Here is a 14945-nt window from a genome sequence, read left to right as displayed (position 1 = left end):
CATTATTCCTCCCCACCATAATTTCCATCCCCCACCATTGTCACCTCAAATAGCACCAAATCTGGCACACATATTTAAACACACATTCTCACACTAACATACACTTTCACAAACTAAGACATACATACACGTGTTAAACATACTCACATTCACACAGACTTAAACACTTATACTAACATACATGTATGCATATACACTAATGCTAACACACATACACATTCACATACACATTCATGCTAAGATACACTCCCTCTAACACACACTTACACACTATCGCTATCACACACAGAAACACGCTAACACATACATACTCATGGTTACACACTTATACATACACACTTATGGTAATACACACTCTAATACACACTTAAACATTCATGTTAACACACTTACACATGCACACTCATGCTAACACATACTCATGCTAACAGGAAAGGTGGCCTACCAAGAAACAGTCTTGCCCTGTATATAAGAGCTTGAGGACTGTGAAATTAGATGAGACTAATGAATAGTTTAACAAAATATGGAACACAATGGTTTAGATAAGCACAAATGCTCTAACTGAAACAAACAGGAGCAGACTGCACTGCTCTTCTAAACTTGATGTAACTAGCTAGAGACAAAGTACAGAGAAGATGACCCAACATACTAGAGATAGAGATCATGCCATATGGACCTCAGTCAAACTGACCTGACCATAAAGTATTTTCTATTACAAGAAAATACATCTAAGGACTTGAAAGCTTATGTAAATAGTATCATGTTTTACCACAGAGCACATGGTCATATTTTTGTACAAGTTACCATACACACTAACACTCACCATAACTGGTTGAGTAAGTGGTGGTGCTGTCATATAACAGTGTTTTAAGGCTACAATAGAAAGACTGCAATCAAAACCTTATACCTGCAAAATGGTTTTCTTTTTTTATCAAATGCCCATGCATGCTGCAGGGTATATAATATACTCTAAAATTATTTTAATTTCATCCTATTGCTTGTGTAAACATAGATGATGCCATATACTTTCCCTGTAGAGGCAATCAATATCCTATTTGTATACATTCTCAATAAAAAGGACATTTTAATATATATATCTGGCATTTTAAAATGATTTTATTGGGTAGGAGATGGGGGGGATTAGGCAGAAAGTAGAACATCCCCTTCTGATCCTGTTGCGCACTTGGTGAAATGTTTAATCTCCAGGCATGTCACTTTCAACCTTAGCAGATAGTTTCTTTTGTGTATATGGAACTAAAGTTAGTATTGCAGAATGCAGTTTTAATTCAAGCATTTTACAGAAGATGACACAATCAGTGAATTAAAGAAAATAATGTTGGGGCAATAACAATGTTTATATTTTTTTCCATTGGACTCACATCTGAATCAACAGGCCCAGACATTTACAGACATGATTTATATATAGAACTCTGAATTAAATGTACTGTGACAAATGACATATTTACTGCCAATAACTTCAGCTTTGTCAAAATTATTTACAGTTGTATGTTTTCTATCTTCATCTCTTTCTCTTGCTATTTTAAACAAGCATCTTTTGTTAAACCAGGAACGTGTGACAATTGACTGAAGATCATCAGCTCTTAAACTATGCCATAGAGAATGTATTATATAATGTGTCAACCTGACATTTTAAATTAAGAATATGCTGTTCGTTTATGGAGACAGATTTAGTCTTTTCTGTAAATTGCAGCTTGTGGTATTGAAAAACACTGTGGATTGCTGACAAGGGACAATGTCTCTGACTGCAAGGATAACTTGACTTTTACAACTTAACCATCTCTTAAATTATTCATGCATATTATTCGGAGTTTATGCAGTTTGACAGCCATTGATTCCAGAGAGCTCCTGTCTGCATTTTCGTGAAAACATAGTTTTTCTGATAGGAAAGGAAGCATTGTACAGGTTAGATTTAAAAGTCAATCGGCATGACAAAGGCATGGAGGACACTAGACAAATGTGACTAATCTGGTTAGATGTGGTATGACTACTTGTCTGCTGTATTATTATTCTCACTTCTTGATTGGGTAAACTGAACTTAAAAACTAGTGACGCATAACAATGTTTTTTGGACAATTTAAGCAAGAGGTGAGGAAAGCCCTGCCCATAGAGCTTAAAATCTAGGAAGAGGTGGCAAATATTACACAAAACCACAAAAAAGTACAAATCACATAAAAAACACCATTGTTTGAGGTGGACCAGGTACACAAGTATATCTCATTTTTAACACTGATTAAATAAATGATATCACAGGATATAAGTACAGAAAGTACAAAAGTGGGGATATGAAAGGTGAGGCCAAGGTAAGGGAGGAAGGAGGAGAGTTAATCTGTCAATTTCCAACCTCATGTTACCATCAGGGGAACCACCCAGTTGCAAAAAATTTACCAATTACCAGAAGCTGTTAATGCATACCTAAATTACATTGTGTATGAAAAAATTCACAAAAGATACTGCCATATAGTTTGAAAAAGGCAGATGGTAGTGCATGGAAAGAGTTAAAATATCAACATCTGCAATACTATGAGGTGTCTAGTTTTAAAACATACATGGAGTATGGGTTAATTGAATCGGCCAGCTTCAAAGATGTCCCAAAAAGTGCATGAAAGAGGAATGACCAGATATCAAAATTCAAAACTGAAAGATGCACACCTCCCAAATGTGGCCCTTCATCCCTCAAACATACTGACAAGCCTATGCATGGGTGATATCACTGTACTCAGGAAATGTTGCTGAACACATATTGTTCTTTGGCAGTGACATATACCAGAAGCTGTAAATTTAAACCTGAAGTACAATGTGTGTGAAGAAAACAAATGTAAAACAATTACTACTGCAAAGTTTGACAAAGGCTAGTAGTAGAATAATTGCATGGAAAGAGTTAAAATGATAGCATTTGAAATACTCTGGGGTGTCTAGTTTTGAAAAATATATGATTTGATGGGGTAAATTGAATTGACCAGGTTCAAAAATGTCCCGATTAGGGTATAGACACAGGATGTCAAAATTCTAATTTTAAAAATGCACACCTCCCAGGTGTTCCCCTTTAGCCCTCAAACAACCAGGCAAACATATGCAAGAGTGGTATCACTGTACTCAGAAGATGTTGCTGAACACATATTGAGTTTTGTTTGACAGTGACATATACCAGAGCTATAAATTCATACCTGAAGTACAATGTGTGTGTTAAAAAATGCACAGAAATGACTACCATACATTTTGACAAAGGCTGATAGTAAAATCATTTGAAATACTCTAGGGTGTCTAGTTTCCAAAAATATATGGTTTGATGGGGTAAATTGAATTGACCAGCTTCAAAGATGTCCCAAATGAGACATGGGGTAGGATTACAAAAATAGTTTTGAAATAGCAATGCTCTACTTGTACTTATTGGCCTATAACTTGCAAAAAAAACCCAAAAACATTGAAACATCGGGTATTCCTAAACTCAGGACAAATATTAGAATCTACTTAGCCAGATGTTTTATTAGCCTTCGTAGACACATAAAAAATTGTTCAAATAAAGTCAGAAAAACGGTTTGTTTTTTTCATTTTCACTATATTTTATGATTTTTTTAAATAGTAAATTAGATGATATGATTGAAATAATAATCTAAAAAAGCCTTTCTTGTCCTGAAATATATATAACTTGTGTGGGTACACTGAAGGAGAGATAAGCAAATGACAGCTAATCACAGGCACTGCAAACATGTTAAAAAAGCCTCAGTCAAGAAAGGTACAAAAATAAAAATACAGCTTTGTCCTTAAGGGTTTGGAGTGTCAAAATTATACATTAGGGTTGCCACCTTTTCTTCAAGGCAAGGTTTTATATTCAAGGTCGTCTTATAATCACACCTAAAATAGAGGTTTGAATATAAGACTAAGATCCAGATCCCCCGCAGCGCTGCAGGGGACCTGGATCCTCCTCTCTGGCAGCCAGTGGACATCTGTGCGATGCGCGCAGACAACCTCCGCTGCTGCCAGCAATTCTGTCAGGGCTTCTATGACGGAGCGCTGGCTTGACATGACCTTTCCGGTGCTCCACAATAGAAGCCCTGGCAGAAGTACCGGGTAGCAGCAGCGGAGGGTGTCTGCAGGCATCGCACAGATTCCCACCGGCTGCCAGAGTGGAGGATCCCCCGCATAGTGGAGGATCCTACTGCTAGCAGACACTTCCGCCAGGGCTTCTATGACGGAGCACCCTGGTGACATGACCTTCCGGTGCTCAGTCATAGAAGCCCCGGCAAAAGTCTCGGTAGCAGCGGAGGTTGTCTGTGTGCACCGCGCAGAAGTCCACCGGCTACCCTCACTTGACACCAGGTAGTCTGGAACACGGGGGATAAGTCTAGGGATGCATCGGTAAGTCGGGGGGGATATAAGGCATATCAGGGGGGAGATTGGCAAATCAGGGGGGCAGAGTGGCATATAGGGAGGGTATAAGGCATATATGGGGGGGCAGAGTAGCAAGCCGTGGGGCAGATATGCATAACTGGGGTGGGGGCAGGTTGGAAAATAAGAGGAAATAAAAACAAAAATGCATTTTTCTCAATCATAGTTTTATTAAATATGAAAAATATGTGTATACATGCGAATTAATATTTACTAATAAAACGTTTTTCTTTTAGAGTAGTCTTATATTCAGTCTTTTTCTTTTTTTTATGAATATTCAAATTTTGGTTTAATATTCAAATCAAGGTTGTCTTATAATCAAGCAAATACGGAAAATACGAAGCCATAGTTCACATAATTCACGGGTCATGATCAGTCCACAGGGGCAGAGCCAAAAAGGGGCAGAGTCACTCGACATTAAGTTCCCCCTTGAGTTGATTGAGTTGCAGCCTCCCCTGAGGGAGTTTTTACTCCCACGCAGTAACAGTGCGTCCTGGGGTGGGTTTTCGATGTTGCTGAATACCTCGCTATCAAGGCTTTTCGGTGACATGATTTAAGCATAGGAGGCGAAGCTCTTTTAAGCCAGGCGTCCATCGCCACACAGTATATGGCGGGCATTGACATCTGGGGGAGGCGCCACACAGGGCCCCTACTGCAGAGTTTGTTGTTGCTGAATGCCTCCACATTGATACATTACATCAACACCATTTGGGTGAACAATCATAGATCGCTTTCAACACCCTTTTAAAGTCATGTCACGCACGTCAATTTGTCCAACAGGATGTTTTTCTGTGACATACCTGGCACTAAATTGTCATGAAGGGGTTAATAATAAAAAAAGTCCATTGCCCTATCACTACATATTTATGCGTGGTACATCTGTAATCAGGGGATGCTGCCAAACATAAGTTTCAGTCACTGTGCGAAAGAGGCACAAAATTTGTTGAAGAAAGTCTAAGAAAAAAACAATAGCAATTTTGAAGTTCTGTTTGTTCTACAAAAAGGATGTATAATTTGTGTTGGTACATCAAACAAGGAAAAGGGGAATCTTAATTAAACAGACATATGGTCAGAAGGGTGGAGGAGTGTTTAAACTAGGGAAAGGGGGGGAGGGAAACTACAATATAGAAGGGGAAGGTAGTGTAGATAGAGAGCTGGGGCTTATAAATGTACCTGGGGGTGGAGCAGAGGGAGGGGTTAGAATAGTTAATAGGGATAGGCTTCATAGGGAAAAAAACCATACACCTCTAAATTGTATGCTTACTAATGCCAGAAGTCTGACCAATAAAACTGACGAACTGGAGTTAATAATGTCTGAAGAAAATTATGACATAGTGGGTATAACAGAGACATGGTTGGATGATAGCTATGACTGGGCGGTTAACATACAGGGTTATAGTCTATTCAGGAAGGATCGGTAAAAACGAAAAGGGGGAGGAGTTTGCCTTTATGTAAAGTCCAGCCTAAAGGCCACACTGCGGGAGAATATATGTGAGGGAAATGATAATGTGGAGTCATTATGGGTAGAAATATATGGAAATAAAAATAATAAAATACTGATCGGGGTTTGCTATAAGCCACCAAATATAATGGAAGCAGCAGAAGATCAATTATTAAAGCAAATAAACAAGGCAGCTAATCACAATGAGGTGGTTATTATGGGGGACTTTAACTATCCCGACATAAACTGGGAAACCGAGACCTGTGAATCTCATAAAGGAAATCGGTTTCTGACTATAAGTAAGGATAATTATCTGTCCCAAATGGTACAGGACCCGACCAGAGGGGGCGCCCTACTGGACTTAATATTAACCAACAGACCTGACAGAGTAACTAATGTGCAGGTCAGGGGACATCTAGGAAATAGTGATCACAATATGATGCATTATAACTTGTCCTTCAATAAGGGAACTCTTAGAGGAGCCACAAGAACTATGCACTTTAGGAGGGCAAAGTTTGATCAACTAAGAGAAGCCCTTAACACTGTAAATTGGGAAAATGTCCTCAAAAACAAGAGTACAGACGCTCAATGGGAGATTTTTAAGAATATCTTAAATTCTCACTGTGAAAGGTACATACCGTATGGGAATAAAAGAGTCAGGAACAAGAGAAAACCAATGTGGATAAATAAAAATGTAAAGGGGGCAATAAATGGCAAAAAAAGGCATTTAAGCTACTAAAACAGGAAGGCAGTGAGGAAGCACTAAAAAGCTATCGGGAAAAAAATAAAATATGTAAAAATCAGATAAAAGCAGCAAAATTGGAGACAGAAAGACTCATTGCCAAAGAGAGTAAAACAAACCCCAAAATGTTCTTTAACTATATAAATAGTAAAAAGGTTAACAATGAAAGCGTTGGCCCCTTAAAAAGTAATGAGGGAGAAGTTATAGACGGGGATCAGGAAAAAGCTAATCTATTAAATATATTCTTCTCTGCTGTATTCACAGAGGAAAATGAAATGCCAGGTAATATACAGCAGGATGAGATAAATGCCCCAGTACATGTCGCCTGTCTAACGCAGGAAGAAGTGCAGTGCCGCCTAAAAAAAATCAAAATAGACAAATCACCAGGTCCAGATGGCATTCACCCCCGCGTTCTAAGGGAGTTAAGTAATGTAATAGACAGACCCCTATTTCTAATATTCAAGGACTCTATAGTGACAGGGTCTGTTCCCCAGGACTGGCGCATAGCAAATGTTGTGCCAATATTCAAAAAGGGGACAAAAAGTGACCCGGGGAATTATAGGCCTGTTAGTTTAACTTCTGTTGTGTGTAAACTGTTTGAGGGTTTCCTAAGAGATGCTATTTTGGAGTATCTCAATGAAAATAAGTGTATGACTCCATATCAGCATGGGTTTACAAGGGATCGGTCCTGTCAAACTAACCTGATCAGCTTTTATGAGGAGGTGAGCTCAAGACTGGATCGGGGTGAATCGCTGGATGTCGTATATCTTGATTTTTCCAAAGCATTTGATACGGTGCCACATAAAAGGCTCGTACATAAAATGAGAATGCTTGGGCTGGGGGAGAATGTGTGTATGTGGGTAAGTAACTGGCTCAGTGATAGGAAACAGAGGGTGGTTATTAATGGTACATACTCTGAGTGGGTGACTGTTGCTAGTGGGGTACCACAGGGGTCAGTTTTGGGTCCTATTCTTTTTAATATATTTATTAATGACCTTGTAGAGGGATTGTATAGTAAAGTATCAATCTTTGCAGACGATACTAAGCTCTGTAACGTGGTTAACACAATAGAGGACAGCGCACGATTACAAATGGATCTGCATAGGTTGGAGGCTTGGGCTGGGATGTGGCAGATGAGGTTCAACACAGATAAATGTAAGGTTATGCACATGGGGAAGAAAAATCCAGGCTGGGAATATGTATTAAATGGGAAAACACTGGGGACGACTGACATGGAAAAGGACTTAGGAGTTTTAGTTAACAGTAAATTTACCTGTAGCGACCAGTGTCAGGCAGCTGCTGCTAAGGCAAATAAAATCATGGGGTGCATCAAAAGGGGCATAGATGCTCACGACAAGGAAATAATTCTACCCCTGTACAAGTCACTAGTCAGACCACACATGGAATACTGTGTACAGTACTGGGCACCAGTGTACAAGAAAGATATAGTGGAGCTGGAGAGGGTTCAAAGACGGGCAACCAGAGTAATAAGGGGAATGGGAGGACTACAGTACCCAGAAAGATTATCAGAATTGGGGTTATTTAGTTTGGAAAAAAGACGGCTTAGGGGGGACTTAATAACTATGTATAAATATATAAGGGGACAGTACAGAGATCACTCCCAGGACCTATTTATACCCAGGACTGTATCTATAACAAGGGGACATCCTCTACGGCTGGAGGAAAGAAGGTTTCTACACCAGCACAGACGGGGGTTCTTTACAGTAAGAGCGGTGAGATTATGGAACTCTCTGCCAGAGGAAGTGGTGATGGTAAACTCAATAAAAGAGTTCAAAAGGCGCCTGGACGTGTTTCTTGAAAGCAATAATATTACAAGTTATCGATATTAGACAGAATAGGGACAGAACGTTGATCCAGGGATTTATTCTGATTGCCATATTTGGAGTCGGGAAGGAATTTTCCCCCTGGTATGGGGCAATTGGCATCTGCTTCATAAGGGTTTTTTGCCTTCCTCTGGATCAACACAGTAGGGACACAATATGTATATAGGTTGAACTTGATGGACTTTGGTCTTTTTTCAACCTTATGAACTATGTTACTATGTTACTATGGTAAAAATGGAAAATAGCTCTGGGACTTTAAGTACAAAAAACCTCTGGGACTGAAGGGGTTAAACTGAATCCAGCTCGTGTGTAGCACTGGGCATTGCATAGGTGGCAGTAATCTGTAAGTGCCCTTTTTGTCCACTTGCCAGTGCCATCTTTGGCCAAAAACAGCTTATCTCTGCTATTTTTGTGCCCATACAGTTTAACAGTGCCACAGCATCTCTTTGCCGAAACAGCTTAACAGTGCCATAGTTTTCCCCAACCGCATTGTCAGCTGGGAATTACTAATTGGTTTTGACATTGTTTTTTCTTTATTTCTCTTTTTATTTACTTTTTGTTTCTTCTTTCCTCTCCCTACCCCACACTTGACACATTCTTATACAGAATTCCTTAACTGGAGCTTACCTGGCTAAAGACTTTAATTTCACTAGTTTTTTCTGTGACTGTATGTTCATGTACAAAAAAATAATCTCATATAAATAATTATATACCACAAGGTGGTTTTACTTCATTATTTTCTGCATATTTTATGCTCTACAAACTAATCCTATCTGTTTATTAAAATAAATGATTTTTGTTGTTGTGCAACATTCCCTAATCGGTTTAACTGTTGAATATTCTATTGTTTTCAAAAATGATAATTAACAAAAAGAACCATTTGTTGGCAAATTAAAATGTGTTAATTCAATCTGACAAAAAAAGCCAATGGAAGAACAGTGTGTTAAGTAAACTTAACACATTTGATAGTAATATAAAATAACACAAGTAGTAATGTAATGTGTACCATTCCAGCTAGTTTAGGAATTGCTATAGTGTATTTTTCATTATTATTACTGTCAACAAATAAAGTTTTATCGATTAGTCTATGATAACTGTTTGTCCTAATGATGTATTACATCAACTAAAAAATGGGACTATCCAAATCAGTGTATGGTATAGAGATTTGGAATCTGTCATTTGAAAGAAACCGTTTCTAGGTCAAAAAGTCCAGTGGTAACACCCCAAAGTACATTTGTAGGTAACATTCTATATCAAACACACACATATACAGAAACAGAATATATAAGTCCATTAACAGATCACAGAAAAGCTCCAGTCAGAAAATGTTGTCGTAAACCCTTTTTACCCTAGTGGCTATATGTGGAATTTCATGAAAAAGACAATAACACCTTTATCCAACAAAATGTGGTTTCTAGCTTGTTGTGTATAATGAGAGTTGACAGAAGCTTGATGGTCACAACTTGTTCTACTTTGGTTTAGACAATTAAAACTGGCGAATTGGAGTATTGTTCTTTTAATACAACCAAATGCTATTTAGTTTTGTCCTTTTCTCCATTTATCATATCTTGAACAGCAGCCAATCTGATAAGCAGGGCTTGCATCTAATTTCAGATTAATAGCTATTTAATTATGCATTTAGAGCTTTGTATGGCATATCTTTGGAGACTAAATTTCCTTTCAACCAGAAATACAGAAAATGTGCAATTTGCAACTGTATTGATATTAGACTTGTGAGGTTGGATTGGTACAAATGTTCAGTTTAATAAAATTCACCAACTTTAGTACAAATGTCCAAAAATAAGGAAGTACCCCAACAAAACAAACTAAAACAAAGTAGAAAGCTCTGAAATGTCATTATTTTTTCATCCTCACTCACGCTGTCTCTCAATGTCACCCTGCCTTCTCCGCCAACCGCTTCCGTGTCCCCACCCTCTTTTCCACAGCTATACTTCTTGCCTTGCCTCTTCTTGTTCTTCTGTCTTTATTCCTAGTCGACTTCCCCCCACTATCCGCTCCATTGACCTGGCATTCTAAAGCGTTTCTATAAAAGGCCACATTTCCCTCATTCCTCAAATCGCCCGAAAGAGTGTATGCATAGGCTATGCTTTTTTTTTTTTTAAGAAGCCTTAGGGAGGGCAGGATAACACAGCGGGTAGTGAGGAGACGCAGATGAGAAAAAGAAGAAAGAATACAGAAGAACCGAAGAACAAGAAGATGCAAAACAAGAAGCAAAGCTGCTGAAAAAGGAGACGGAGACATGGAAGCGGTTGGCGGAGAAGGTAGCAACAAATTTTGTTTACTATTGAAAAAGCCCTCCAAATTTTGTCTGAACCGAAAGGGCAGGAAATAAAATTCTTTGAAAAAATGCGGACCAAAAATCAAATGAAAACATTGGCCATATCGTGTTTGTTAAACCAAGATTCCCTTTTACCTCATACTCTGCATTTTCACTTTCAGTGTTTTACATGTTTTTTACTCATGTAATTTGTATTCTGCAAAACATGGTATTTTAACACTAGAATATTTAGTTGAGAACATCTCCAGACAGCTCCAGATGGCTTTACAAAATGTATGAAATCACAGCATCTGATTGACACCAATAATTATCTATCAGACGCTTTGTTTATTTTCTGATAGAACTCGTTCTTGCTCGTTATGTTGTTCCTATTTTTGCCACACAAAACGTGATAAACACTTAAATAGGAAACAAGTTCCAGACTACATTTTTTTTTTACTAAATTAACATTCTCCCCCTGATTTTAAAGCATAAGAAACTCTTTATCCTTTGTTGGAAAATGAAGCGCTTATCTCTTATACATTTTAAAAAGATTATTTAATGTTTTATTGCGATAAAAACATATTATAGAAGCACTTACCTTGATGGACGTTAAGAGTCGTTGGGCCTGTCTCGATTGCCCATTTAAGATTCATCCGGAAATGAATCTCCACATTCTAATAATGAGTTTACGAAGGATATATATTCAAATTTAAATCCGGACAGTACAGCTTAGAGATAAAATTATACCAGCGTACAGAAAAATCCAGTAGGTCCAACAATAACACACGTGGTAACACAAGTACTCTTTTTTTTCTGTGAAAGTCTGGAAAGGACTCTCTTTGTGCACATACAGTAAATATTAAATGTTTCCACCTCAAGGTCTTTAGTGGTATATTATTAGGTATTAAACATTTTTGTTTGTTTGTTTTTGTAGACATTCAATTTGATTAAACAAAGACCGAAAAACCTTACCTTTGAGAGTCCTCCCAATTCCAAATAAAAACAGATTATGAAAACATTCCATGCCACCCAGAATGCTGTCCAAATTGTGTACTAAATAACAGAATAAGAAAAGTTTAAGGGCAGGGGTAGTTAATGCTAAATCAGTAACAAACTGATAGAAGTAATAGTAAAAAAAATACATAATGAATCCATTCAACAGGACAGGTTAAAAAACAAAACATTTTTTTAATTCTTTCCCTATTATTTTTAGTTTATATTATCACTATTCTGTTATGGATTGATACCATCAATTGTCCCATAACCTCATGGGAGTATTTACGAGTATGTATGATTAAGGGAATAAGTATATGAATGAGTTAATGAATGTTTGTAAATGAGTAAATTAATGAATATGTGTGTGATAGCATGGGTGTCTAAGTGGGGGAAGGCCAATCCCATTACATTACATCAATATGCATTAGAAAATCAGGAAAAGATGGGCATGGATGGTGGGCTGATTCGGTGGCGCAATGGGCCACTTGACTAGGCTGCTAGCTCTCCCCTGCTTATGTCTGCCTAAAAAATTTCTGCCTGGGAAATTTTTCTGATGCAGTATAACTACCTTGTGTCTTGCTGCTGTGCTTAGTCTTGCCATGTTGTATGACTTTTGATATTATTAGTGAGGTTGGCGGTTCCTCGCTTAGTTTTATTTCTCCTACACAGCTGTTTCTGTTTTTTTAATGATTGTGTTTCAAGCTACATATTAAATTGATCATTGGCACCTACATTTATTACAATTTTCAACACCTTCCTAAAATGTTTTCACAGTACGCTGTATATATACACACACAAGCACACACACAACAAAAAAAGGTAAAATTAGCTTATACTTACAACTACAATGTATCGTGGTCTATATTGTATTGTGCCAAATAGTCCTAATATCACAACAATTATATGAAGAAAATTCCCAAGGATTGGTGCCCACTGGTATCCAAGAAAATCAAATATTTGTCTTTCCAATGCTGCCAACTATTATGAAAAAACAACAGAAAAATGACAGTTAGTTCCTGGAATTCACTCACATACTACAGGGAAAAATAACACTATTGTTTAGTGACTGTTTTAATACATTATAAAACATCTTTGGTGAATTCACTTTATTCAGGAATTTGAAAAAGAAATATAAAATGTAAAGCAGCTTATTAAATATTAATGTTTTGTGCGGTCTTGTGGATAGTAAGAAGTGCAGGTGCCAAACTTCTCACTGTTTTGGGAATATGACAGCTGCCTTAGGTTCATATTCAGTCTATTGTTATCCATAAAACACAGGTTATTAAAATTAAACGCATTGGTGCATTTCTTCAAAAATTATAGTATTGCGTTTTATTTTCTAGAACCACAATATATCTCACATGAATTTCTCCCAAGCATTAAATCACTTAGAAGGTCTTGTTTTCTGCTTAGTAGCTTTGTAAATCCCTCATACATTTTTCATTTTTGCCAACAATCCCGAATTTCCCCCGATAAACTAGTTTTTTGGGGTCTTGGCCTGTCAAATTTAGGTCTACCACGGCTGTCTAAATTCTGGTAAATGAGCAGGGTTCTGCAGCGCTGCATAACCTCGTCCACTTTAGACTCCACTCCATTTGTCCCGGGACACCAGGAGCCAAAGTTGGCAAACTTATTTTGAAATATAAACTACAGTAATCATGAGAAGCCTTAACATAAAGTGTTGCCTTTAACATCTAACTCCATTAACACTATTAAAAGTGGGGCACCGGGATACCATAGGTCAAAATATGAATGTTAAAAAACCAACTAATAAGCAAATCTTCTGCTGTTCAGATTGTATGCTGGCTCTACAAACTTGTCAAAAAAATCTCAAGTATCTTTCATTTACAATTTTTTTCTGCTTTCCAGTAGACTTTTAAACAAGGTATATGGAAGTGTTTTGCTTTAAGAACAGAGAGGCAATTGTGATGGATCAGGCTGACAAGGGAATCTATTTAATTGGCTTATAGCAAACCATGGTTGTAAAACAATGTATAATAATGCATCTATAGACCATTTATCAGGATAGTATTTCCAGTTACCTTGTGGAATATATTAGAATAATACATAAACACAAAATACCCAAACTGAAGATCATGAAGGAGTCACCCACAAATATTACATATCCTGATTACTGTATGTGAACACACCACATGAGAGAAGGCAGAAGGAGATGTACTTATCCTCTTCCAGTTCCAATGACACCATGTCTGAGGCAGTACCCTTGTTCAGAAAAGGATAAAACTTTAGAAAAGGTTTTCTGCCTAAAAAGTCATGTTGGTTTTTAGTTGAGCCTCTGGGTACTGTTACATTTTATTTATAGAGAAGAACTCTATAATACTGGTATATTATATTTTCATCATAATCTACCAAAGAGATATCTACTTGCTGTGAAGGGAAGAAAAAGGAGAGATCTATACTGTATGACATAATTGAATTCTGAACTTAACTGCAGTCCATGGTCCTGTACCGTTAATGAAATTATCCATGTGTAGGCAGGTAGAAATACACATGTATAAATTGTTCAACTGCACATTTACGTGTGTTCTTGTTTAGTCTTTTTGGTGATTCAGTGGTTGTTGATACTGTATGTTTCAGTTTGTCTGCTTACCTAATATTAACATTTTAAATAGCATTAAAATTAGATACTATGGTAATTTATATCACACTGAATTAGAAGATTTTTTTATTACTGCACCCAGTGGTGTACTTAGGGCGGGGATGGTTCATTCATCAGGCACACAAGGCATGATCCAATATTCTTCACAAAGGGCCAGTCTGACCAGTCCACTGTGAATAATTTTGGACTAGCCCATGGAGGCAAGAATGCAGCAGGGTCACATAATGTGAGGTTATGTGACCCTGCAGTTAAACCTTAGGCTGCTCACACATGTGCGAGCAGCAGAAGAAAGTTGCGCATGAGGTAGAGTAGGCATGTATGACTGTATGTACATGTCACAGTTCTATGCTATTTTTAAATGAGAAGCCATTCCTCCCTGTGTCAGGCTAAATCAGCTGATTGCTAACAAGCAGTCTTGAATTCCCTGTGTCAAGACCGACTCAGCTGATGTCTTACAAACTGCCTCCTAATTCCATAGTTACCCACCGGGTAACTAAGCCAGCTCCATTTCATCTTTGCCCTTGTGTCTCTTCCGGATTCCAAGTACATTATATTGTATCCTGTATTCCTGTGTATGACCTGGCTACGCCTGACTTCTCTCCTGGCTCCTGATC

General features: G+C 37.7%; 1 protein-coding gene across 1 annotated transcript in view; it reads right to left on the bottom strand.

Annotated features, from left to right (window-relative positions):
• Positions 1-14945, bottom strand: part of LOC149305435 (sodium/potassium-transporting ATPase subunit beta-1-interacting protein 3) — a 180854-nt gene that overhangs the window by 86440 nt on the left and 79469 nt on the right. Inside the window, exons 2-3 of the mRNA XM_089477506.1 lie at positions 12552-12689; positions 11688-11768 (exon numbers count right to left, since the gene is read on the bottom strand). Coding sequence (XP_089333632.1) covers positions 11688-11768; positions 12552-12689 — 219 coding nt within the window. The remainder of the gene's footprint in view (positions 1-11687; positions 11769-12551; positions 12690-14945) is intronic.

This window comes from Sceloporus occidentalis, unplaced genomic scaffold, assembly GCF_023333645.1.
Source record: "Sceloporus occidentalis isolate IW3139 unplaced genomic scaffold, rSceOcc1.0.p SCAF_11, whole genome shotgun sequence".
In the NCBI taxonomy this organism is placed as follows: Eukaryota; Metazoa; Chordata; class Lepidosauria; order Squamata; family Phrynosomatidae; genus Sceloporus; species Sceloporus occidentalis.
The sequence above is the reverse complement of the archived record's forward strand: the minus strand, read 5'-3'. Positions and strand labels throughout refer to the sequence as shown.